General features: G+C 43.7%; 2 protein-coding genes across 5 annotated transcripts in view; both read right to left on the reverse strand.

The window, feature by feature from the left end:
* Positions 1-2,132: 2,132 nt before the first annotated feature.
* Positions 2,133-2,630, reverse strand: LOC117053875 (IQ motif and SEC7 domain-containing protein 3-like). Its single transcript, XM_033162183.1, has one exon. It carries the CDS (start codon positions 2,608-2,610, stop codon positions 2,236-2,238), a length of 375 nt encoding a protein of 124 aa, XP_033018074.1. The 5' UTR covers positions 2,611-2,630; the 3' UTR covers positions 2,133-2,235.
* The window catches only part of LOC117053874 (IQ motif and SEC7 domain-containing protein 3-like), a 140,800-nt gene continuing 116,536 nt past the window's right edge, over positions 2,575-26,838 (reverse strand). The window contains exons 6-15 of one of the 4 annotated variants that reach the window (XM_033162181.1): positions 20,416-20,538; positions 19,225-19,391; positions 18,626-18,765; positions 16,280-16,405; positions 13,600-13,699; positions 11,181-11,387; positions 9,310-9,402; positions 5,030-5,073; positions 4,867-4,946; positions 2,575-2,656 (exon numbers count right to left, since the gene is read on the reverse strand). In XM_033162181.1, coding sequence (XP_033018072.1) covers positions 4,872-4,946; positions 5,030-5,073; positions 9,310-9,402; positions 11,181-11,387; positions 13,600-13,699; positions 16,280-16,405; positions 18,626-18,765; positions 19,225-19,391; positions 20,416-20,538 — 1,075 coding nt within the window. In that variant the 3' untranslated portion in view covers positions 2,575-2,656; positions 4,867-4,871. Of the gene's footprint in view, positions 2,674-4,165; positions 4,947-5,029; positions 5,074-9,309; positions 9,403-11,180; positions 11,388-13,599; positions 13,700-16,279; positions 16,406-18,625; positions 18,766-19,224; positions 19,392-20,415; positions 20,539-26,838 lie in introns of those variants that run through there. The other 3 variants (XM_033162180.1, XM_033162182.1, XM_033162179.1) reach the window with 3 other exon arrangements.

Consider the following 26,838-nt stretch of genomic DNA (forward strand, 5'->3'; position numbering starts at 1 on the left):
CCCAAAGCTCTCTCTCTCTCTCTCTCTCTCTCTCTCACACACACACACACACACACAGTCTTTAAAAATAAATAAATAAGAGACTTAGAACTTGTTCTGCCCTATTTCCAAATCCTAAAGTTGATCTTCTTAAGCCTCACAGGGAAATACGAGTGAGCAAGAGCAAAGCCCTTAAGCTAATTAATACTACTTTCCCCCCTCCCCATCTTTGCGCGCGGGGAGATATTTTTTCTAAAAATACAGCCATAGCCCATTTTAATACCATCTTTCTGCACGTCAGCATCTCTGGAAACAAGTGAGGAGCTGAGCTCTGCTTTCATCTCCTCCCTCTGGGACTCCCCACCCACCTTGCCATATTTTGGGACGGGGGAAGAGAGATGAGGAAAGAACGAAGAAGGGACCAACCTGGTGTTAATGAGTTTGTGCTTACATGGCTGGCTACAGTGAGACAGTATCAGAGCCTGCTCTGAAAGGTGGGATACAAATAACTAGCAAGAAACAAACTCTTAATTCACTACAATATGATTTGTTTACATGTTCATAAAAGCAAAACAAAAGAGGCTTTGGATAATGAGTTGCTCCTTGCCTCTCCCCCATACCATTTCGGCAAACAGGATTTCGTTCCATCTTCTTGGAAACGCTAAGGCAGGTTAAGGTCAGAAGTTCGATGCGAGCACACAGAAATGTCCAAAGCATGACTCAACATGTATGATGTGTTTCCTTGCCTGCGTGATCATCTATTGCTGATTCAGGATAACATATGAGACAGAGGGAGGCCAAAGGAAACATGAAAGCAGAGAGGAGAATCTGAAATCTGCTCTAAAACAGGGACACTCATGGCATGACAGGGGGAGGGATGCAGCTGCTACCCTGCTTCTCCCATGCCCTCTTTGCCCTCCTTTCCTGGGGATGTCATACGAAGCCCAAAGTCACTTGAGGTCCTGCAAATTGTTTGTGCACCAAAGATACAGATTTGTGTACAAACACAAACGTTAGTGGAGAGCCTATAAAGGGTGGCTGTGGTGGGAATTTCTGAGGGGTGGGGATATCCTTCCTTCTGCCATATTAACCAAATTAACCCTGTTCTGTTTCGTGAGATACCTTGCAGACCTCCTACAGGCTGCAAAACGGGACATAAATGCAATAAATAACTAAACACACACACAATTTTTTTAAAAAAATGTGCAGAAGGCTCAGCCTGTCAAGATGATCAGTCTGAGAAAGTGGCCATGTCAGGAAGATTTCGAGATCTCTTCTCTACCTTCACCCAAACTTCCCCAGAGCTGCCCAGGTCTTCCTTTAGTGAGCAGGGTCCATACGCATTGAACCATAAAGGTGTGTATTTACAAGTGGTGCATTTCTGATGGTGTCCAGCAAAGTTTTCTGAGTACGATGCAGAAGGGGTTTTTTTTTTAACTCCAAAGTGAGGCCATCTTTGTGTTCAGCTGTAGCATGAGGTGGGTGGGGAACAACAGTCTCCAAATTCCACTTTCCCTTCCTCTCTCTCTCTCTCTCTCTCTCTCTCTCTCTGGCTTTCCTCTTCCAACCAGATTGCTGTGAGAGAACAAGACAGCCCCAAAAGGCAATGAGAAGGAAGTGTGATGAGTGGCACAAGTTTTCAGCTCCAGTTTAGCAAGCTGCAGTGGTGGTGGCAGCCGCAGCGGTTCCTCGGCCCCAACAAGGTGGACTATCAAAGTCAGTGCTCTCCCCATAAGGGAACTCAAGTCAATTTTGGTCAGAAATAAGGGAATGGTCTGGGAATGGTGAAAAAACAAGGAAGCTGAAGAGGTAAGGAAAGAGAGACAGGAAATGGAATGGAAAACAAAGAGCAAAGAAAGCCAAGTAACGCCTGTCAGAAACAGTGTGGCAGAACAGCACCATGTTTGTTGGAAGGGAGGTAAATGTACATGGCTGAATGGATTGAAGGCTGGTCAGGAAACATCTTCAGAAACTCTCAGGCAGTTTCCACAGGTTGGCCCCTCATAAACAGAATCAATAATTCCAGGAGATATGATAACCAACTTTAGTCCCATAACAGCGTGTTTGTTGCACAACCTGTCGTTTACTTATCCTTCATTATTATCATTTGCTCTTCTTGCACGCCTTTCCCCGACCCCCTCTCTCGTTTTTTTTTCAGTTTTACTAAAAAATAAATCACAAACTAGATTTTTCTTTGAAGACCGAAAAAGGGTCCCATGGTAAGTCTGTGCTGTTTGGCTAGTGCTGGTGGAGCTGCTACACTAGACTGCGTGAGCCGCTGGAATACCGGCGCCTCTGAAGCAAGGAGCTGGGGGGACAGGTCTGGTGCGGGTGGTTGTAGGGCGGCGGCGGTGGCGGAAGCGGGGGCTGATGGATGATTTTCACCGGGGTCCCTTGGAGCCCGCTGCCTAGACCGCGCAAGGGGGTGGAGCTGCAGGAATCAGAGGACACGTAGCGTGTCAGAGTCTGGTTGAGGGCCGGCTCCATGCGAGCGAGGCACGGCTTGTCCAAGACTATAACTTTGACAATCTGCTGGCACTGTACAAGTGTCCCTGCCGAGGCAGGGTAAGAGGGCACCAATGCTGTCTCCAGCCTCTCCCGCGGCATGTTAGGATGCGTGCTGGGCTGCATTCCACTCTCGAGCCCCGGGACAGAGTTGTGCTGGTACGTTTGAAGCCTGTTGTGAATTGACACCTAGTTTAGAAACAGTCAAAGAAGCATTAAATGTTACAAGACTTCTTCCCATCTCCTGCTATGGGCTGCCCTTTACCCGACCACCCTCCATCAGTGGACCTCCCCCCCCCCCGATAAACCACAGCCCCACCATCAGCCCTGAATCTCCTCCTCCCCCAACGTGTTCCTCTTTCCCACCTCCCCACAAGCAAGGCCCCTGAAAAGTTCCTTCTAGAAAATAAAGATCCCCATTACAGCAAAGGCAGTGATGCTGTTTCCACATACAGCACAACCTCAACTATCCAGATTGAGCAAATGTAATCAAATTGTGGCACTTTGAGCAGGTCAGGGAGAGATTTTAACTTTACAAAATGAAGGCTGCTAATGGTCTGGGCCCCAACAGCCTCTTATTCCAGGAAGAACAGCCTTATTGCTTAGTTTATTCTTTTTGTCAGTTACATCCTTTTCCCTTTTTTTCCTGTTGTTATGGTACTTAAGAGAACGAAAGCAATTGGAGATAAGGACTCTCTTATTTTTGCTTTGTAGTTATAATGTTCCCTTTTTGTCTGAGCTCTGTTCTGCAAACAGAGTTCCTACGAAACCCTGAATCGTCATGTAATCCATGGGCAAACAAGGCAGAAAGAGGGGAGGATAATTGAGGTTGCACATCTTTGCAAGGAGGAAAAAAAAATGAGATTTGCTGATGCTCAGAGAAAGACTTGAGCTCTTCCCAGCTCCTGTCTTTCCAAGCAGGAAGGTGCACACATGACTCACTAATCTGTTTACAAAAGGAGAAAATTAAAAAAGGAACAGGGACGAGAGAGAAAAAAGCAGAAATCTGACATATTTCAGCAAATTTGCAGCTCGCTCTGATCCACTCGATGGTTTGCAAGTGAAAGGAAATGGTTTTACACACGCCAAAAAGGAAAAGGAAAAAAGTACCCATCTAGCTTGTACAATGGTTAAAAAAAGAAAAGAAAAGAAATCTGATGGAATGGCAGCAGATCAGGTAGTCTCAGAGAAAATGGAGATGCTCACTTCTGCAGAGGAGTAAGAACAGGGAGAGGGGAGGAAGAAGGGCTTGAAGTGTCTTTGAAGAGAAAGCCCACAGGGTTTCCCGACATTAGACTGAAAGCAGGAACTAGGCTGGAATTGGGCTCCCTATGGAAAGGGCTATTTGTGGTACAAGGGGGAGAACTCCTAGAAGGACACAGCTCTCCAGGAGAGGAGGGGGAAACTAGGAATGGGAAGAGATGGACAGATCTGGGGCCCTGTCTGCCTGATTCTGGAATCGCCTGAAGGAACATCTGTTTGTGAACTGTCTCCTTGGAATTTTACATCCCTGAACTGAAAACCCTTCATGGAGAAATGTTTGCAGGCCCAACAGCTGTATATGAGGCCGTGGAGATGCCCGCCCCTCCTCCCCAGCAGCAGGAATGTCATCTGGGTAATGAAATAGGGTTTATGAAACCAGCATGAACTGGGACTGAGGAATTATGCCTGTGGGAGCTGGGGCGTGGGTGTAAAATGGCCTCTGTGGAAAGAGGCCTAATCAGCAAGAAAGAGGAGTTGGAGCTGGAAATGGAGGCTGCTTGAGGAAATTCTTGTTTGCGAAGAACTGCAGCTCCTGCCCCTATGGCAAGTAACACTTTCAGGGAGATGGAGCTATCTGCTTGGTGAAAGAGGCTTGGGAAAGGACAAAGCTGGGACAAATGAAATATTCTGGATATCTCTCCCAGATGACAGCTTTCTTGGTGAGCTGAGATCCGCAGAAAGACTCCTACAAAAGAGTCCTTGCTCCCAAATAAGGACAGGAAAGAAAGTTCCTCCAACAACCCTCCCCAAATTGGGAAATGATTGGCCTAAGCTTTCAACCTAAGAAGAGTCCCAGTGAATATGGGAAATGTTTGGTCTATGCTTTCAATATATGAAGCCTGCGATGAGGGCCCAGTGTCTAGGGCAGAAGAACCTATGAGGGAAAGGTCATAGCAGTGAGTTTTAGCGGGGGGTCCTGCGATGGCGGTGGCCTGCCAGCGGAGTTCACCTCAGCTGTGTCTCTGATTTCTCCTGAAAGTGTGTAGGGTGGGGATGAGGAAGGAGCAGGTTAGTCTCCAGAGTTCGGGCGCTCGCTCCATGAAGGATGTGTTAACAGTTATTGAAACGGCTTGAAAAAAAATGCTTTGAAGTTTAATCTGGATTTGAAAGTTGTATTACCCGTCCTAGCAGTAACTTTTTATTGTATCTCTGGAAATTGGTAAAATTGTCAGTCTGGCAGGGGAGGCATTGATTAAAACCTGAGAAAAGAAACAACAGAGAATGTAAGAAGAGCTGAACTGAGGGAGAATTACTTACCTCAGCTGCTGTGCGTTCTACTTACCTCCACTGTGCTGTCCGGAACCTTCTCTCCCAAATCTCTTTTGGCTTTGAAAATAAAAGAGAGCCCCTTCCTCAGTGATGAAATGCAATATTTATTTACTTATTTATTTACAATGTTTGCATGTTGCCCAATAACATAAAGTTCTCTGGGTGGTTTACCATTAATAAGCAAACAAACAATTTAAAATCAATGAAACAAATCAAAAGTAGCATAAATACAACAAGGAAACAAAAACTCTAACCCCACAATTAAAGTACAGATTTTAGAACTGAGAGGTCCAGACTCTTCCTTCCATCATGGAACTGAAGGCAGCAGACAGAGGACTCTCTGAAGTCCTCCCATTCAGGCACTGACCAAACCCAGATGACCTGAGTTTCCCACAGGTTGTGACATTATGCGCTCCCAGGACATGCCCTGGGGAACTACAAAGGTAAGCATTTGTTCTCATGGGGAAGCACAGGATTTGTTTTCATAGTTTATCTACTTCAGTGCTACCACACTGTTGAAATGTCTTCACATTTTTTGCCCCACGCTGATCTGCTTAGTTTCATCCAAGCTTGTGGTATCACAAGAAGGACCAGAAGAGGCATTTATCCCTATAGCTCTCATACAACAAACATTTTCCCTTCTTTGCTCCTTCCTGAACAAGAGCCACAAAACTCACTTTGGCCATTTCGTCATCATGAAACCAGAAGTTAGACTTGTGTGACTAGCCTGTCCCTGCCATTAGGCACAATGAGATAGCCACCTCAGGCAGCCAGTTTGGTGTGTCATGAAAAAGTAGCAATTTGTTAGTTGTTTAATGTCTTGTTATTTTAATTTTAGTCATAGGGGAAGACACACGTTGGATTTTCTTATTTGCTATTCCAGCTCAGGTAGCGAAACCTGTTGGGCCACCCAGTTGAGTATCTCTGAGACTGTGCTTACACAGTCTATTGCTGGGCCAACTCCAGTTCAATGTATACAGTCCTTTCCATTCAACATATATCAGCATGACGTCTATAACTGTAGTGTTTCCAGACTAACAGGCAGCTAAAAGATCTTCCAGGTCAGATTTCAGATCTGGAGAACTATACTGACTATAAATCTCACAAAGAAACTGGCACAGATACAGACAGACATCTCCTTTCTAACCAAATGCAAAAACCTGGACATCCTACCCAAGGGTCTTAGAATTAAGAACCCCCTGCAATCAACTTATCCCACTGAACATTCCAAGAAACTGTGCCACACTCTCTCCAAGAAGCTGCTCAAACATCTGATCGGCGTTCTGTACTCCAAACAGAAGAAAATAAAGGAGGAACTCTCTGTACTGGACAACTCTATTAGGATCCACCCAGCTTGGCAGGAGCTCCACAAGGAAAAGCAAACCATTTATCACTCTCAACTGGAGTTACTGAAAAAACAGAAAAACAAAAAACTTTCTAACCTTTCCAACCTACAGGCTACCAATCAAAACAAGAAGATCAACAATATCGTCAATCTCTCACAGCAAACTCTCAGCCCAGCTGAGGAATCTATCCTTTCACGTGGACTATCATTCTGCCCGGCCAAATCCCCACAGATGATTCAGTTCTATGGGGACTTGGAAGCATTTTTCCGCCGTTTACGCCTGAAGGAGTACTTCCAACACACACAAGAACAAGACAAAGAACAAACAACATCTTCACAACACAACATCTCTCAACCTACTGGGGAACATCCACCACCCTCCAAACACATTAATGAACAGAACATTGACCACCAACCACCACCGAAAAAATGTTACACTAAAAGGGACTCCACATGGACCCCTCCTGATGGACGCAATACCACACTAGATCTGTACATCGATTGCTTCCGCCGCAGAATCCAAACAGATGTGACCAGAAAACACCATCGCTTACAACAAAATCTAAACCATGCTGAAAGGAGAGCCATAGATAATCTCAGGAACAACCCAGACATTATAATTAAAGAGGCGGACAAGGGTGGAGCTGTCGTCATCATGAACAAAACTGATTACATCCAGGAGGCTCACAGACAACTTTCCAATACCACCTTTTACATAAAATTGGACTCAGACCCCACGGAAGAATACAAAAAAGAACTGAACAAGATTGTTAAGGAGCTACCCCCACACATCCAAGAACAGATCCTCATGAACACACCAGCAGAACCTCGACCAGGAACTTTCTATCTTCTACCCAAAATACACAAACCAGGAAATCCAGGACGCCCCATCATCTCAGGTATTGGCACCATTACAGTGGGGGTTTCCGGTTATATGGACTCTGTTCTGAAACCATATGCCATCAGTGCTCCCAGCTACGTACGTGACACCACAGATTTTCTGAGAAAAATACAATCTTTGAATAACCTTCCTAACAATACTATTCTAGTCACTATGGATGTGGAATCTCTGTATACCAACATCCCACACAACGATGGTTTACAAGCTATAAGGAACACCATTTCAGATAAAACCACAGCAGACTTTGCTATGAAACTCTGTCATTTTGTCCTTACCCACAACAACTTCAAATTTGGTGAAGACCTGTTCCTTCAGATCAACGGCACAGCAATGGGCACCCGCATGGCCCCACAGTATGCCAACATCTTCATGGCAGATTTAGAACAACGTTTCCTAAACTCCTACCCACTCAAACCTCTCTTGTACCTGCGTTACATTGATGATATTTTTATTATCTGGACACATGGTCAACAGACCCTGGACACCTTCCACAAGACATTCAATGACTTTCACCCCACCATCAACCTAACTATGAACCAATCTATGCAAGAAATACACTTTTTGGACACTACTATAAAAATACAGGATGGACACATAGACACCACCTTATACCGTAAACCAACTGACCGACAAACATATCTACATGCTTCTAGCTACCATCCCAAACATACCAAACAATCCATTGTATATAGCCAGGCCCTACGTTACAGCCGCATCTGTTCCAACTCTACAGACAGAGACTCTCACCTAAGAGATCTACAGCAAACCTTTTTAGAACTAAAATATCCACCTGATGAAGTTAAACAACAGATCGACAGAGCCAGACTGATACCCAGAGAGAACTTGCTGCAAGACAGACCCAAAAAAGAAAATAACAGAACACCACTAGTCATCACATACAGCTCCCAAGTTAAAACAGTACAACGCATCATCAGAGATCTACAACCTCTCCTAGACAATGACAGTTCTCTTTCTCAAGCTCTGGGAGGAAGACCCTTCATCGCATACAAACAGCCACCCAATCTCAAACAGCTCCTCACCCACAATAATACAAAAACAGGACTCAACATGGACACTGGTACCAGAGCCTGCAATAAACCCAGATGCCAACTTTGCTGCCACATAAACCCGGATAACACCATTACTGGTCCCAACAACATCAAACACACCATCTCAGGACTATTTAATTGCTCATCTTCCAACATTGTGTATGCAATCAAATGCCAACAGTGCCCTTCAGCTCTCTATATTGGACAAACAGGCCAAACCCTACGCCAAAGGATAAATGGACATAAATCTGATATCAGGAATCACAAGACAGAGAAACCAGTAGGAGAACACTTCAATCTCCCAGGACATTCTATAAAAGATCTCAAAGTAGCTGTCTTAATACAAAGAAATTTCAGAAATAGACTGGAAAGAGAAGTGGCTGAATTGCAACTAATCACCAAACTTAAAACCATGGAGAAACCTGGTTTGAACAAAGACATTGGATTCTTATCTCATTATACATAACAAAGCCATCTTTAGCCATCTCACCCCTTGCCTTTCCCTGCAAGACTAATTGCAGCCATTTAGAGTCGTCAACAGGTTTTCCACACTTATCAGCCTATCACCCATTCCCACCACCCTTCTGAGTAATACCCCTCCCCACTCCCCCACTATATTTAAGGATCTGGTGACTTCTGTTTCAGTGTATCTGAAGAAGTGTGCATGCACACGAAAGCTCATACCAGGAACAAACTCAGTTGGTCTCTAAGGTGCTACTAGAAAGAATTTTCGATTTTGTTTTGACTATGGAGAAACGTATAGCAAGAGAAATAATGAGAGTGTGACATCATGGAATGTATTCTTTGGAAAACACCATCACTCCCCCCCCCCTTTTAAAAAGCAAACAACATCTACTTTAGCATGCTTCGAGGATCCATTCTGTAGGTTCAAAGGGGCTGAAGACATTTTGTCCTTCCTATTCTTGCATGCAAAGTCTAAGAGGATTAGCTAAGCTTCAGGGTAGAAAGTTAAGAAGAACCCAGAGAAGCAGACTAACCTGTTGGAGATCCTTGCTTGGATTGTATTTCCATCTGAGCTCCATTGGACTTTAAGGAAAGGTTCTTTGTCCCATGTTGCTTCTCCAGCTCCCCTGAGATACACGGAAAGAACATTTTTAAAAGAGAGAATGGAGACAGAACGAAAAAGTAGAGCAGTAAGAGAGAAAGACAGGAAGATATGGAAGTGGAAGCAACAGGAGACAAGCAGAGAAATAATGGTTAGAGAATGTGTATTCAGTGCATGCACACGCAACGGATGTGTCTATTCTTTGCTTTAAAAATATTAAACATTTTAGCCCTGGAATCCACATTCTGTGCCAAGGAAACACAAATTCTAGAACCAGTATAAATTATGCACAATGAACATATTCAAAAACATTTATTTGGCCTGAATGGAACGGCAAGGCGATGAAGCTCTGCATCCTGGAGTTCTCAACTATTCATCTGTGTAGCACTATCCATTTATTCATTCCTATAGCTTGTAATCAGCTCCTCTGTGAATAACTGAAGCCAGATTTGGGGCATCCCTTAACTATCTGTTTAGGATAGGAGGAAACAGTATAGGAAGCTGGCTAAGGAGCAGTTCTTTGGGAGAGAAGAATCTGGTAGGAAGTATCAATTAGTGCTAGTACACAGGGAAACATTGCAGGATTTTGTGCATCCAGGCAAGACAGATAGTTAATTATCAGGCAAATTGGGAATGCACTTTCTAGAGCTGTGGTTCTACTCCCACACCCACCCTGCAGACTTCTTGAAAATTACTTCAGGACTCAGCGGACCACTTAATGTTGTTGTTGTTGTTGTTGTTCCACATATCAAAGCACATGAACAACTCATGTTTAAAAACCCTTAGTATTTCTTTAGTGTGGTAGATGTGTCTGTTTTATGGATAAAGTTATGCTGGAGTTGTCAGTTTTATCAAGGACAAGTGCAGATATTCTCAACTGTTCTACACCCTTCCCATGGCTCATCCTAAGGATGAGTGAATCTGTTAGTTTTGGGTTTTCTCTGTTTCTCTTTTTTCCAGACTTAGGTTCAGTTTTCCACATTTCCACACCAGTTTGGGGGGGGGGAGAATTACATCCTCATGAAAAGTCACCAGCAGTTTAGCATGAATGTATGCATTTTGTATGCAATTTTGCCCAATAAATCATTTTTGCAAAGCAATCTTTCCTTATATAATGTGTTTTGGATGTCACTTTCACTGATATATGCATTTTAGAAACCCTTTACCCTAATGTGTGCATTTTTGTCCACATTATGTGGCTTATTGTACTCACATATCAGCATCAGACAGAACAATCCAGTTTACACACTCACTTTCTAATAAAATCCCCCCACCCCAAGAAGAAACAGCCAGCCCTCCACCCTCATCCAGCTCCACAACCAAGGGTGCCATTTTGAGTAAGAGGCCATGATAGTTTACATCATCTCTAGTTATTCATTAGGAACATTTTATCTCTGGCAAACTCGCCAGTTCTAATGCTGAGAAATTAATGCTGCAGAAAATTAAGTGTGGCTTGCTCTAGATACACATGTCAAAGGCATGAATCTCATTACTTGAAAAGAATGATGCCTGATAATCCAGTATTGATAACATTTTTAGAACTGTTTTGTAGCATAAACAATATTTTAAAATCACAGAAATATTCTTAAATACACCAGCTTTTGCATTTCCATTTAATATTGAATATCTTCATTTTTATTTAATATTGACTAAATTAATTTTTATTTAAATTTGCACATATTCAAGAGAGGACCATTAAACCTTGTTGGGACGCCTGCCCCCCTCCTCCCTACTGAAATCTGAAATGGCACCCCTGCTAACAACAGACACAAAAATACACAAGACACGGACATATGTACATACAGACAGAATGACTGCATGGAGTCTGGGCCACGCTGGGAGCCTTACATTCAATTCGAATCTGTTCTAGCTCCATCACCTCTGCTATTGACTCTTTCAGGTCTTCCACAAATTTCTGCATTTCCTCGGCACCCAGAGCACAGAAATGGAGTACCTGTTTCTTCTCTGAGCCTGAAACGGGAGTCACCAAGGTGATGCCATGTGGGTAATCTACACAAAAAGAAGGAGAGGGGACATAAAACTAGTGTGGTGGGTTCTATACATTAAAAAGGCTGAAGCAATCTGAGAAGGGACCATAGCTCAGGGGCAGAGCAGATGAGAAAGCCCCCAAGTTTCATTGCTGGCATCTCCAGTGAAGAGGATCATGTGACAGGAGACGGGGAAGGCCTCTCTGACGAAGATCCTTGCCAAGTCAGAGTAGACAGTCCTGTGTCAGAGTAGACAGTTCTTGGTTAGATGGACAAGCAGCCTGACCTACTTATTAAGGCAGCTTTCTACATAATCCTACTAATTAGACCAATTAGTATAATAATAAACACAGCTAAACGCTGCCAGGTTTGTTCCTGTTAAACAAGAGGATTGGTTGGTCCAGAATAAAAATCTGGACCCAGCTGGTTTATGGATGAGGGCGTTGGGGTTCTAAGGCTGCAATCCTATACCATCCTTCTCCAGTCAACCAGGTTTACTTCAGAGTAGACTGCACTATAAGTCTGCAATAGGCCACCTCTTGAAACTGCACTACTTTGTTTTGAATTTATATGAAATATTGCCTTAGTTTGTTCATGTTGATTTTTCCAAGTAACTCACACAAATAAGCAGCTGTGCAAATTGAAATAGCACACTTTTGGGGGGGGGGAATTCTGCAGTGGTGCATATGAACAAGTGCTCACATCAATGGAAGAAAGGGCCCAGGATGGAAAGACGATATGCATTTCCATGTGTACCAAAAAGGAGCATCCATCAGAGCACTATAATGCAGGTGGTGATATGGATTTGTGCATGGAACGATCTGCCCAAGTATTTCCAAGTACAAACAAACACCTAGTCAAAAATGATTGTGTACAATATTTCAGTGCATACATTCACTTATCCATATGACTCAAACAAGAGAAGGCATAGAAGCTTAGTTTGCTGCTGCTCAGTCTACACTGAGAAAAGCACCAACTGACTGACACGACTTAGTGTTTACCAAATTGCAGAAATCCAGTTCAAAATAATCACAGATCATTTTTGCATTGGTGGGTGCCATTTGATGACAAAACCCAGGTAATTTGGAACCCCAAAAGTCTGGGAGAAATTGAGAGGCAGAGAGAATGTTGTGAGTAACCTGCAACAACAGACATTTATCAGTCTGGCATAACATAACACAGTCTGTTTCTATAGATTAAGTTAAAATTTTGGAGGATACATCCTCAAAGGCAGCATACATTAGCCTCTTTTTGCCAGCTAGATGTTTAAAACAAAGCAGTGCAGTTACATTTGCATCACTCAAGGGGCTTACAACAGTTAAAAACATTAAGGCACTATGCTCCAATACTTGCTTAAGAGCACAGCTAGGCTTGCTATATCAGCTGATAATATATCATTTCTATGTGGAGTTCCTAAAAGGTGTTTGCACCCTGTTCAAGCTTTATACAAAAAACACTGTATTGGATTAAATTATCCTGGATAGCCTTGGGGTGGCTTGATGATGTGTTATCTTGTTAACATACAAATATTGTATGTTCCTACTATTAAATTTTCATTGGTGTCCAAGGTACCAGCTGATTGATTTTGGTAGAGTTTTCCTTAAAATAAACCTCAGCAAGATTAAGTTGGTATTATTTGGTGGGAAGCCTGTGAAACATAAATGTCACATAGATGGAAACATTCCAGAGCAATTTAAAGTTTCGAAATACTTAGCAATTTGGTTTTCAGCCAACAAAACTAGCCATATCGATATAAGAAACTCCAGGACTTTTTTGTGTGACAGTACTCACTCATGCACCGTATTGGCACTGCTTACTTTCTGCCAATGGCAGCCATTTTGTGCTGGCACCCATAATACTTTTATATGAGTACTGGTACCTCATTTAAAAATAAGATAAAATAGAACCAAGGTCAAAGCAACAGGATCCTTTGTAGCCATGCTCCATTCCTCTGCAACGCACAATGGGAAAATCTTTTCCCCAGCTTTAAAAGCTTGTGGGGTTTTTTTTACATCTAAGGTGCCTGCACAAATACTGCATGGTGCCAAAATATAGAGGTTATGGGTAACAGGTGGAAACTGAAATTGTCACTTCAAACCACTCTCTCATTAAGCAGCAGGCTACGCATCTTTCCAGCCCAAGGCATCAAATTACTACCGCTGTATAAAAATTCACACTATAAATCTTGTCCTCCAGTGTCATCTGGCGAGTGACCAAAACTGTGACAAACTTACACTCATTCTCAAAGAGATGGAACTGCATTCCTAACAGGCCGACTGACTTGCAAAATGTGTACGTTGAAGAGCTTTTCTTCTTGGGACAAAGCTTGAGAATCTGTTTGAGGACAGAGAAGCGAAGAGAGTTTTTTCAGATGCAACAGCAAATGCCTTCCCTGAGTAAAACATAGTTGAATACTACCCCCAAGTTTTGTTCCCTCACAGTGACCTCATGGAAGGACACTTGGGAGTTACTCTCAGCTACGGCATTTGTCCTCTGTGGTCATAATTCCAGGGCACTTACAGAAAACCTGCTTACTGTGCATTCATCCCAATACATTTGCATAGATGATGGCTGGCTGTTTAATGAGAATCCATTCTAATTTGTTTTTGGAGATGTATTTTTTCCACCACTTTCCTTATCGCATAAATCCTGATCTTTTGGGGAATCAACTGCAATTACACCACCCAAATTATCCAGCATGTGATTGAACCCCACTCGAAACTAGAGTCAGTCTGGAAAGAACCCCGGGTTTAATTTCTTTGTGTGCAGAAGGGTGAACAATGGATTGCCCATGAAAGTGTCTCGTAAGGGGATGCATTATTCATGCAGCAGCTAGATTGGTGACTGGGAGCGGCCGCTGAGACCATATAACACCGGTCCTGAAAGACCTACATTGGCTCCCAGTACGCTTCCGAGCACAATTCAAAGTGTTGGAGCTGACCTTTAAAGCCCCAAACGGCCTTGGCCCAGTATACCTGAAGGAGCGTCTCCACCACCCATTGTTCATCCCGGACACTGAGGTCCAGCTCTGAGGGCCTTCTGGCAGTTCCCTCACTGCGAGAAGTGAGGTTACAGGGAACCAGGCAGAGGGCCTTCTCAGTGTTGTCGCCCACCCTGTGGAACGCCCTCCCACCAGATGTCAAAGAGATAAACCACTACCTGGCATTTAGAAAACACCTGAAGGCACCCCTGTTTAGGGAAGCTTTTAATGTGTGACATTTTAATGTATTTTAATCTTTGTTGGAAGCTGCCCAGAGTGGCCGGGGAAACCCAGCCGGATGAGCAGGGTACAAATAATAAATTGTTGTTGTTGTTGTTGTTGTTGTTGTTGTTGTTGTTATCTAACCCCTTGATAAAATCTACACTAGAAGAACATGTGAAAAACTGTTTCAAGCTTTAAGTCTATCTTTGATGGGGCTGGATCAGGACAGCAGTAGCAGCAAAGGGTTAAAGCCCCCTTATTCCTCCATCATGATCATGTTCTGGATCATGCCCCCTGTACCTGCTATTTACTTGTTTGAAGCATGCTATGCAATTGCTAACTGCATCAAGTCCAGTTTGGCTCAAATAAACGGCACCATTTTTAAAAATCTGATAACTGTCACCAGAACGTACAGCATAGGAAATTTAGTGAGAAATATGCTTTGGTATTTCTTTTTCTACTCTCCAGGGAGTCCTGTCAAATCACCCATGTCAGATTCACAGAGAATTTAACTTATCAGTTTCACTGAGCTCCTGTGAAACAAAGTAGAACAGATTAAGATGGAGATGTGTTTTTATTCTGCGGTGACTTTTCCTTTCACTATGCAGGGGAACATGTAACTGGATTCTCTTGAGTGTGCATCCACAAAGTTATTGCTTGCACTTTGCAAAAGTGTACAAACGCAGATAGTCCATACCTGCCCCTTTGTTTCCATGAATAATTGGCAATTGGCTTGGCAGGTAGCTGCAAGTATACTAAGTGCACACATGGAACGTACAACTTCAGCTCCATGCCCACATCACTGGCTCCTAACTCAGTTTTGGGCTCCATGCAAGTTGCTTGCTTTGAGCTTTAAAGCATGAGATGATCTGCAGCACAGCTCAGCTGGTTAGAGCGTGGTGCTGATAATGCCAAGGTTGCAGGTTTGATCCCCATATGGGAGAACTGCATATTTCCTGCATTGCGGGGGGTTGGACTAGATGATCCTCAGGGTCCCTTTCAACTCTGCAGTTCTATTATTCTACGAGTTGTTTCTCCCATATGAACCTGTCTGCTCAATAAGATCATCTTCAAAGCCTCTGTTCCTGCCCCACTCACTGTCTGATGTGTATTGGGAGGCTGTGGTCTCTCAGTCATGCACCTAGACTATGGGGCTCCTTCCTGAAGAGCATTCGCTTAGAGATGGAACTTATATAGCAAGCTAAAACTGCTATTTCATCTTAGAAAGTGTCAAATCCATTGCTGTTTTAAGGCTGTATTTCATTTTGTTGTCTTATCTCTGCTGGTGCTGTAATGCTGGGGCATAGTACAAGGTGGCATTAAAGACTGATTTTTATATCTATCTGTCTACACAAATACATACATATACATACATACATACACCATCAACAACAACACATTTGTTGCAGTGTTTGCAATGCAGGTAGGTGATTTCATGACCGAATGCTCCCTTGAGCAAAAGAACAACCAGCAGAACAAACCTCTTACCCACGGAAAACCAGCATATCACAGATAAAAAGGTATCTAAGCACCTTCTCCCTGATTGCTACCTTTCTACATAGAAGGGAGTTTTATAAGTAAAGGAGAATGCAACGCCTCACATCAAATCCAACCTGGAAGTCCTAGGGGAGTCGTGTGTCCTGTGCTTTTCCTGAACACTGGCTCTAAGTCTCTTTGCGATGCTGTGATTCTCAAGGCCAAAGGCCACTCACCACCAGCAAATCATTGAAGAGGAAGACTTCCCTCTGGTGAGCAGCTTGCTTCTGTACTTTGTTCACGTCTGTCACTTCGTAAAGTCGGCTGCAGCAAACTAACCGGCGATGTGGCACTGAGAGGACCTGGAAGACAGAGACGGAGTAGAAACAGTCCCCTTCCTTATCTGCCAACCCCAAAGCATTGCACGTTAAATGACTTCAAGCAAGTCTATTGGCTTTGCAATGGCTTTGCCCCACCACCACCTGCAGCCTGTTCTCATCAGGAGGTTTTCCGTTCCGTAACGGCACTGAGTGTACAGCTTCTCACAATTACAGTATGGCAGGCAGAGTTCATTCATTTCAGGACTTTCCCTGATCTGCAGTATCTCTCTGCACCTGATGGAAGCGGAAGACCTTGGTGCTTGCATGAGCACAAAAATATAATAGGGCCTGTGATGCAAAGTCTGCTAAGTGTGGTCCTTTTCTTGGAGAGAGAGGGGAAAGCAAAAGGAAAAAGAAATGGCCATGTTGATTGTTATGGATCACACGTGGAATCAGCAACAAAAGGTTTCAGGGTTCATCTTTCCTCATTAAAGGAGCATTTCCTTTCCTGGGTTCCTGCCAACCATTTTCTCCCAGCAGGCCATTCGACTCTCCACTGCTAGGTTTTCCATTTTTCTCTTCCGCAAGACTCACAATGTCCTATGATTACTGAGCACACTTAGTCCTCTGCGGACTGTTTAGAAATTTGTTCGTTTTAAAATGTATTTTCCTGCTTCTGGAAACCTCAGAGAGTCCTTCCAAGCATGCAGCTACCTTCCTGTTTCTGTTTCTCAGTGGCCCCATTTTGGCTCCAGTCTTATTGGCACTCACCACCTGAGTTCACTATTAGAGGGAGTGATTTATACAGGGCTGTCACTGCAGATGGCACTTTGCAGAATAACATAAGCAAAAAAGGACAGGCCTCTGGCTTCAAGGAGTTTATGGTCTAAGCTGTGATGAAAGGAAAACAACAGAGTGAGGACAGGGATAGGAGAGAGACAGGAAAATGGGGGGCATAATGTATATGTAAAATGCAGTTACATGTGCTGAAGCTTAATTTCGGCAGGGGCGAGGAGGACTAGCTAACTAATTTCCACTCATGGCTTAGAAATCAGAGGGAGAACAGCTGGATCATCACAGGAATATCTACACCGTGATTCTCCTAGGAAGGGGTAGACAAATCTGTCCATTTCAGCTTCTCTCGGTTTCTCAGTTTTTTCAGTTTTAAGCTCGGTTCTCCCTATTTCCTCATTAGCCTGATTTTTTTTTTAAGGAAAAAAAAAGTCCTCACAAAAATTTGTCGGCATTTTAATGTGTGTTTCTTCTAACTGATACATTTCTGTATCAATGCAATTTCATATGTTATTTTTACTAATATATGCATATTTACACACACTCCCCCCCCCCAAACATTCACATTTCTTTACACGTTATTCAGGTTGGAGAACCGCACTGCGAAATTTGGAGAAGTGCAATTAACAAAAGATGTTGATTTGTGCAATGTTTTGGGAAGTGTAATTTAGGTAGGCTCTTGTTAAAATTAAAAGTGAACTGAATACCCCACACCTACTAAAAGGCCCTTTGCAGAACCCACCACCCTATACCCCAGGCACATGTGGTCCTTGTACACACAGATGGGTCCTGAGACACCTTCAGCCTTTCGTGCCTTCCTATGGACTTGGCTTCCAGGTTACAAGGCAGACAGGGTCTGCAAAAATGATTGCTGCCCGGAAAATCAGACAGACGTACTAAAGACCATTTTCAAGGGCAAACAAAATAAAGAAATTACGATGCAAAAAATAATAATTATAAATGAGATCAGAGAACACTGCAGAGAAAGAAAAGAGGAGATGGGCACATGAAAGAAAAATGTAAGTTGGAAAGAGAAGGCTAATCATATAATTCAGTGGCAGAACAGCACATGCTTCGAATGCAAAGGCCCCTAGTTCAACCCCTGACATCTCTAGTTAAAAAGATCACAAGCAGAATGTGATGGGAAAGACTTCATCCTGAGACTCTGTATGAAGAGGCCTTGCCAGTTCAGTGTGAAGCAGGGATTTGTATCTCTGGCCCTCCAGATGCTGTTTAGACTCTTATCTGCCACCATCCTTGACATGCTGGCTAGGACTGATGGGAGCTGATGGAGTCTAAAAGGTTCCCCGTTCCCGAGAAGGACAATACTGGGCGAACAGGACAAATGGTCTTACTTGGCACAAGGCAGCTTCATAAGGAAAAAGTAACCATGGAGCAAACACGATTGCAAGGGATAACAACAGCAACAACAGTAACGCAGATTGCCTTTGTGATGTGCAAAAGGCTCACCGTTTTCATTCCAACAATGGATTTTTCTACTTTGGTGACATAGGTTACATGATCCTCATTTGATTTGAGCTCCCTCTGTTGGATCCTCTCATAAATTCCCACCACCAAGTCCCGGGGAATGTCAGCTCCATCATCCACTCCTGTGAAGCATAAACAATGAGAACAGAGATAAAATATGAACCTGAGCTACAAGGGGGTGTACTTTTTCAGAGGCTTGAGAAAGAGAAGAGAAGAGTCATGGTTGGCTGTGATAAATGCACATGGTCATATATTTCTGTCCCAGTAAGGGCTCTGGCCAAAGAAGAATTGCCTCTGCAAACCTGTTGGATCAGAGTTTATGCTGAGGTGCAATAACTATAAATTTGTAAGATTGCATTTCCCCCCCAATTTCATGACTAGCTAGTGAGCAATTTCAAATGTACATATATTTACAAGATCAACAATGCAAATAGGCTCTTCTCCTCTCTTGGAGAGGTAGCAATGCTACTTTCTTCAATTCGGGCACATATATTTTAGCTATTTTGGTGTTATGTGCATCTACCTCTGGTTTGAATTCTACTTCACGCTGGGATTATAGCTCATCCAAGCAATGCCCTCACCTCTGAGGTTCCGAATAAAGTCCTCCAGCATCATTTTCCTGTCGGGTTTGATGTTAGGGCTGTACATATCCGTGTTAAGTAGGATGATGGCAAAGGCCAGGATGAAGATGGTGTCTGGGTTATGGAATTGCTGGACTACATCAGGGTTACACATGCAGTACCGCTGGCTGCAGGTGGGGGAGACAAAGTCAACACACATGAATGGAAATCAAATGCCACTAATAGATTTAAATGTCTGGGGATTCTCAAATTACTTACAGTCTAACTATTAATGATGAGAAAGTTTATTTTATTCCATAAAATCTATACACCACTTGACTGTTTTAAAAAAATGCTTCAAAGTGGTTGGGCCTACAATCCCTGAGCTATAACTCAAAATAAAAGAACAAGCCAATCACTTTAGGTAGATTCAAAAGACCGGGAAACATGTTAGATTTAACATACACAGCTTGCAGTGCATCAGTTGGTTCTACAAGAACACGAACGGAAAAGTCTGTTTGCCCAGAATAAGTGATCCATGACAGAAATGGGCATCTGGGGAAAAAGACTTTGGCAATCCCACCCGCCATTGCACCCAATGTGTTTTGACTGTACGTGATTTTGGCTTTAGGCATGATCCCTGGAACATAACTCCCGCATATGTTGAGGGCTTACTGTATTTGAATATGTGCAGAAACTTCCCTGCAACAAAACTGTGTGCTTGTGGCAATCTTCTCACAAGGGTCTGAGTTCTGCATGCCTCAGAAGTACTGCTGAGAGTACCACATGCCTCAGAAGTGCAGCACTAGAAACAGGGCTCTGGAATCAATTACCAAATGAAATTAGACAGGCACCTGCTGAAGATGTTTTTGTTTAAGAAGGTTTTCCCTGACATGTGACCTCCCCATCATTTATGAAATACTAATTGTAAATTTGTAGGAATGGTTTACATCTGGTGTCTGGCTGATTTGTGGGGCAGCACAACACCAACCATAGCCACAAAACTGGGAAGGAGCAGCACCCTTCATGAGATCTTGGGACCCTACACCTCGCACGGCCCAGCGGGATCTCAATACAGGAACCCTTAAAACCTACTCATAGGTTTACTCTTCTCTTGGGTGAGGGGAAACTCCTGGCTACTCCTCAGACAGTCGACCTCCAACATTGGAAGCAGTCTCCTATCAATCTGTACCACATCAGTGTGGCTCTTACCTGAAGGCTTCAATCAACCTCTCCACCTTCTGGGCCTCTCCCTGCACCCGGATGTGGGCTTGAAATTTTCGCAAAGCTTCATCAAGCTCCATGCCAGAGAAGTCCATCTCATCTACTACACAGCTAAGGGAAGGAGAAAACAAACAGCATTACTACAAGCATCTCTGCATAACAGCCTCCTTGGAGATGTACAAAGGAAAAACAAGCCTATCACAACAACATGGAAGATCTCAGCAGGAATCCCATTATTCCTTCCTAAAAAAATCAACCAAGATGTGACTACACCCCATCTTGCTTCTTATCTTGCTCTCTTTTGGCTGGCATCGGAGCTCACTTGGACAAAGCCTTGGGTATACTGAAAATATATTTCAGTTATATTTTTATCCCACCCTTCCTCTGTAAGTATGGCAGGGCCGTATGCATGACTCTTCCCACAAATCCCTCCTCAACATCCCTGTGAAGTAGATAGATTGAGAAGGTGGGAGTGGTCCATGGTCACCCAGTGAGCTTCATGGCTGAGTGGGGATTTGAACCCCAGGGTATTAGGTCCTAGTCCCAACATTCTAACTGAATGCTTAGTATTCATCTAGCCTTCTCCAGTCTTGTGTCCTCTGGGAATTTTGGCCTGTGATTCCCGTAACACCTGAACACTGTCCATGCTAGCTGGAGCTGCTGGAAGCTTTAGCCCAACAACATCTGAAAGGCACCAAGTTGGGGAAGGTTGGTCCACAAAAGCTGGCAGTGGCTCTGCAGGGTTCTAGACAAGAGATTTCCTCAATCCTACCTGGAGATGGCAGGGATTGAACCTTGGGCTTTTTGCATGCAAAATGTGTGTTCTGCTACTGAGTTATAGCCCTATCCTAAATGGGAGTGGGCAAATGGGGAGAGGGCATTTCAGGTCAGCCTTAAGGTGAAGTGCCTTGAGCAGTCTGTGAGTGTTATACAGATACTAAAGTGTTGCCGTATGTGTGGACTCAAATTTGGGTGGAAATAACCCCCTAAACCAGCAGCGGGGAGCCTGAGGTCCATGGGTCGAATACAGTCCTTCAGCCCTCTCTACCTGCCCCTCAAGACTCCCCAGGACACACACACACCCCTCCCCCCAAAACAGACCCTGTCTGTACTCTGTACTCCATACCCTCCTTGATAATGTCTCTTGTTTGCCTGTATGAATGGCAGAGAGGTGTAGGGGTATGTACGTCTGCAGATATCTCTAACTTGCAAAGCTGAAATCCATTGCTCCACCTACCCTTGCCTCTGGTCCTGCCCAACATTGGCACACAGCCCCAGAGGTGCCCCATGAGGAAATGCAGCCCCTGGACTGAAAAGGGTCCAAATACTTGGTCCAAACTAAGTCTCTGAAGAAGAAGAAAACTATAATCTGTCTCCAGTTGCAGAGACCTGGGTTTGGTTTTTTCCTGTGCCAGAGGAACTGTTGATACCAAGCTCAAGTATAAAGGGGAGAAAAATCAATGTGACTATTCCCCCAAGACAGTCTTTATTTTTCCCTTCAAGGGGCAGATCAGAGGATGCTTGCAGAAGGAGAAAGAGCACTAAAGAGCTATCCCTCCTCCTCTCCTGTCCCCCCTCCTCTCTGTTTGTTATTTTTATTTTACTAACACATGCACTTCTTCTTCCCATGGGGTCACATCAAGGCTTCTTGCTGCTAAATGCTTAGCTTTGATAACTGCAGAAAATTTCCTAGTTAATCAATACCAGGTTCACCACTGCAGTCACCTCTGGAGACTTTAAAATTTGGAGGAAAGAAAGAAAAAGAAATAAACACTTGAAGTGCATTGCGCTTCCTTGCACGAAGACACCATTAAAGATTGAAGCCTACTCAACAGAAAGGGGACTATAGATCCCATCTTCTCCATCAAGGGAACATCTGAGGCTGCATTCTCCATGCCAGGGCATGGTTAATGACTGCAACCTAAAGACTTATGAGTTCTTAGCAGTTCTCTTTAATTTTGCCTGGAATGGCACCAGCATTACTGTACCGTTATGAGTTTGGGGTGTTAAAATGGGTACCAGACCCCTCTAATCCCTGGATTCAGCAAGTGTTAGAATTTAATCAAGGCTTCTAATTCTTGGAATAGCTAGGCTAGCCACCTGGTGAGGTGATAAAACTGGGTGATGGGCTATTAAGGGAAACAAAGGGAAGGGGCTCTTTGTGAGACTGCAAATGGTTGGGGCATCTCCCTCAACTCACAGATAGTTCAAAGGACAAAGCCCTAGTGTAGGGTTGAGGTAGCAGTGATGTCACCCAGAAGGAAAGCAGTAAGAAGTGATCTACTTGCAGATCTCTGGGTAATTTTTGTAGTAGACCAGAAAGACTCCCAACTGTTTAACAATTCCAACAAACAAAAATGGCGACTCTTGTGCCAAAACTAGGGCACTGAATCGGGAAAAAAGAAAAAAGCTTGGGGAGAAAGCAGGAGATGGTTTGTGGGTGGCAAGGACTGTGAGCTCAGGTCTGCTGCTGAAAACAAATTCCTGGTGTTCAAGGTTATGTTCTTTAATTCAAAGTCTATGTCTGGCCCCAAGGCCCCTATGGGTCTGGGTAATGGGTCTTGGGGGTTCAAGCAAAAAACAAAGCAGATCCTGTAACATTTAAGCCTCTGCACAGCCCTGGTTTAAAATATAATTGGCTAGTTGAGTTTGATGGTGGAGTGCGCATCACTGTCTCCTAGCTACTTCTTCTTGCCAGCAATATGATCATTCATGACAAATACAAGAGCAAGTGGGAGGTGGAGAAGACAAGGGGGCTTGTCACATTGGTGTTTACTGTGAATTTGAGGCTGATTTCTGGGCATTGTTCACATGACACTGCCCTCAACCAGAACCCATCCCATGTGTGGTTTCCTAAAGTAACCAGCACAAAAATGGATACATAAAAATTCAAGGCCTCAATACCTTAAGGACCTCCGCTTGCAATCCTGTGTTTGTCATCCAAGGCCCTTCTCTATGTCCTGCCTTCCCCGAGAGACTCGGAAGGTGACAACACAACAACAGGCCTTTTCTGTGGTGGCTCCTTCTGTGGAATTCTCCCCCCCCCCCCAGAGAGGCTTGCCTGGTGCCATCATTACATGTCTTTAGGCACCAGGTGAAAACATTCCTTTTTACCCAGCTTATCAGCCATTAAATAATCTATGGCCTGTTAAATTGGCATGTGCTAATGTTGTTGTTGTTGTTGTTGTTTCATTATGCTCTGTATTATGTTTTTATTATTATGCTGCGTAAATTATGTTCTTAATGTACACTGCCCTGGGCCCTTTGGATAAAGGGCAGTTAAACAAACAAACAAACAAATAAATAAAGCAAGCAAGCAAGCAAGGTAGCTAGCTGCCGAAATATAGTACAGCACGGGCCTTGGCTCTTTTATACATATCATATGTAAAATATACATATTATTTCATGTCTAATTTTGTCTGTAATTAGTTGGGCTTTAATAATAATAATAATAATAATAATAATAATAATAATAATAATAATAATGCACAAGTGGTTCAGACATAAGCGGCTGCTTGATACAAGAGGTGGTTCAAAAGCAAGCAGAGATTGATTGGGTTGGAACTACTTAATTACATGTATAAATCCTTTTAAAACAAGATTCCTCTTCCTTCATTTCTAGCCACACTGTTGAAGCTGCACAATATAAACAGGATTATCCCAAAGGTGCTCTCTTTAATAACCTTTGAGGATGTTTCAAGCATCATTATTCTGAAGAAAGGAAAAAATAGAGCACTGAGTCATAGAGAGAATGCATTTTAACATGAGTATTGGTTATGTATGTAACAAACACATAGGTATAGCTATGCAAAATAAAGATGGTGTGTGTGTTTCGTAGCAAGTGATCAGATTTTAGCATGGAGCTTTTATAAATGTATAGACAAACAGCTACGCACAAGCTTGAAATCCATCAGATGCTACTGTTTGGCTGATTGTTACTAAAGACTCTCCTGGGATAGTCTCTTCTACTTTTCCAAACATCCCTTTAATGCGGAGGCAGGTTTACATGCATGGCACATAATAAACCTAAGTAACACTGAGTGCCAGTAGAGCTTTAAAACACACACGGGGGGGAGTGGGCGGGGGGAGAGCACAATTCTATTGTGCTTGAATCCAGAGCCACTGAGATCACTTTCATCACAATTTGAACCACTGTAATTTCTCGTTGGTCCTTCTGCCCACAGGTAGCGTTGCCAGAAGAAACCTCAGTGTCTTGCCAGTGCATATTCTGCCACAAGGCACCTAGAACAGGACTCATCGCAGCACCGGAGGCTCACAGTGCAAGGGTTTGGGAAAGGCAGGAAGCAGCTGTACCGTTGTGGGCCGGGGATGTGCTCAGCCAAGCGCAGTGACCTATTTTCCAAGCTTTTTCCGCTCAGGTGACAATGCAGCGGGAGCCAGCTTCCCACTAAAAGCGTCTGCAAAATGAACTCGCAGCCCACACTCAAGAAGGGAACAGAGGAGAGGCAGCCAGGTGGAAACTCTTAAAACCACAAGACACAAAGATATTAATAAGTAACAGCCCTCTTCCCTCCCTGAAAGAAACAACTTCAGGGCAAGCTAGGGGAAGGGGAGCTTGCCTCACGTTGCTCAGGCAACATCCCTGCTCACCAATGGTTCCCACAGTGGGGTCACAAACAACTCAGATGCTGCCCCCTCTTTACACCCATCTACCTTCCCTAATGCACCTTGCTCCCCTAGGAAGAATGGGTATATACAATGTGAGGAAATGTGGGTAGGAAGACTGGATGCAAAAGAGCACAGTGTTTAAATTATTGGGATGTGAATAGGTGCTAGGAGAGGAAATATGTATTAGATATTATCCTTCCTTCCTCACGTCTGTGAGTTTAGCAGAGTGGCATCCATTTGCAGCTTAAAGCTTGTTTTAGTCTTTTAGTTCAGTGTTTTTCAACCACTGTTCCGCGGCACACTAGTGTGCCGCGAGATGTTGCCTGGTGTGCCGTGGGAAAAATTGAAAAATTCAAGAGAATTACTTTATATATAGTCAATATAGGCACAGAGTTAAATTTTTTAACATTTTCTAATGGTGGTGTGCCTCGTGATTTTTTTCATGAAACAAGTGTGCCTTTGCCCAAAAAAGGTTGAAAAACACTGTTTTAGTTTAAGTAATCCAAGCAGAGCTAGCTGCTCTGGCACCTGGAGCGGTGGATATAGTGTGCACATGGGGTGGGGCTAGCTGAGCGCGGGGCGAGTGTCCCAGTGGGGTGCCGCACCTGCCACACACACCCTTCCTTCGCCAGTGAATCCCAGATGCTTTAAGGCAGACTGGATTTTCCTGGTATTTCCCCCTTCTTTCCCCTTAAAACAGCAATTGTACAAACAGTCCTGCAAAAGGTAAAAATAACATTTACTCACTCAGAATACTTGTTGAAGAGTAACAGATGTAGCAACTTTGTTCAGGCAGGCTTAAAATGATAAAATCTGGCCACCAAGCCACTGGCCCAATTACTCATGTCAGGCTCCTCCAAAATGCCAAGACCTCCAGGTCCTTCAACATTTGCCAGATGAAATTGTGTTTTAAGTGAATATAAGGGAATGCTTAGGTGAACACTGAACATAAGAAGAACCCTGTTGGGTCAGCCCAAATGTCCATCCACTCTAGTATTCTTCCTCTTTCCTGGAGTGGTCAACCAGAAGCCCCCAAAAAGCCCCCACGAAGGGTTTGAAGGCAACAACGCTCTCCTGCTATTGTTCCCCATCACCAAACTGAATAAGTGGGCATGGCCACCCCAAAGAGTGACAAAATCAGTACAGGCCATCAAGTGGTACCTACAGAGGGAAAACAGCTATTGCACACACTTGACAAATAGATCCATTTGGATGAAAGGAATATAGGAAGCTGCCTTATACCGAGTCACGCCAATAGTCCATCCAGCTTAGTGTTGTCTTCAATAAGGACTCATCCACACTTTCCCTTGTCCCTAGCTTTTGCTCCACTGCTTTCCCCTGGAGAAACCCGCTCTTTAGTGCTAAAATTGGAATGAAAAGCAATATGTGGGGAAACCCCATAGCCATTGGTTCCATTTCAACACCAAACCAGGGGGAAGCAGCAGAGCAAGCAGAGGTGTGGATAAGCCCCAAGTGGCATTCCCTAGAGATGAGAGAGATTGAAACTGGGGCCTTCTGCATGCAAAGCAGATGCTCTACCTCTGAGCTATGGATCTTCTGTATGTTTAATAACAGTCCCTGGCATAAGGAAAAATGATGGGAAAAGCCTTGCATCCTAAACATCTGCCTGCCAGGCTGATGCTAAAGGCACAGGAGAAGAAACAAAGGCTGGCAACCCACAGAGGCTGCTGGTTTCATAGAGGAGATGAACTGAGAAATGTATTGCTGTTTCACAGTGATGGCGATGACCACGCGAAGCCAAGGGCATTTCCTTCCTACACA

The sequence above is a fragment of the Lacerta agilis genome, chromosome 10 (genome assembly GCF_009819535.1).
Source record: "Lacerta agilis isolate rLacAgi1 chromosome 10, rLacAgi1.pri, whole genome shotgun sequence".
Taxonomy (NCBI): domain Eukaryota; kingdom Metazoa; phylum Chordata; class Lepidosauria; order Squamata; family Lacertidae; genus Lacerta; species Lacerta agilis.

Bases quoted from the DNA above. Each gene is read 5' to 3' on its own strand.
- LOC117053875 (XM_033162183.1), bottom strand. From the start codon at position 2,610: ATGCAGCCCAGCACGCATCCTAACATGCCGCGGGAGAGGCTGGAGACA.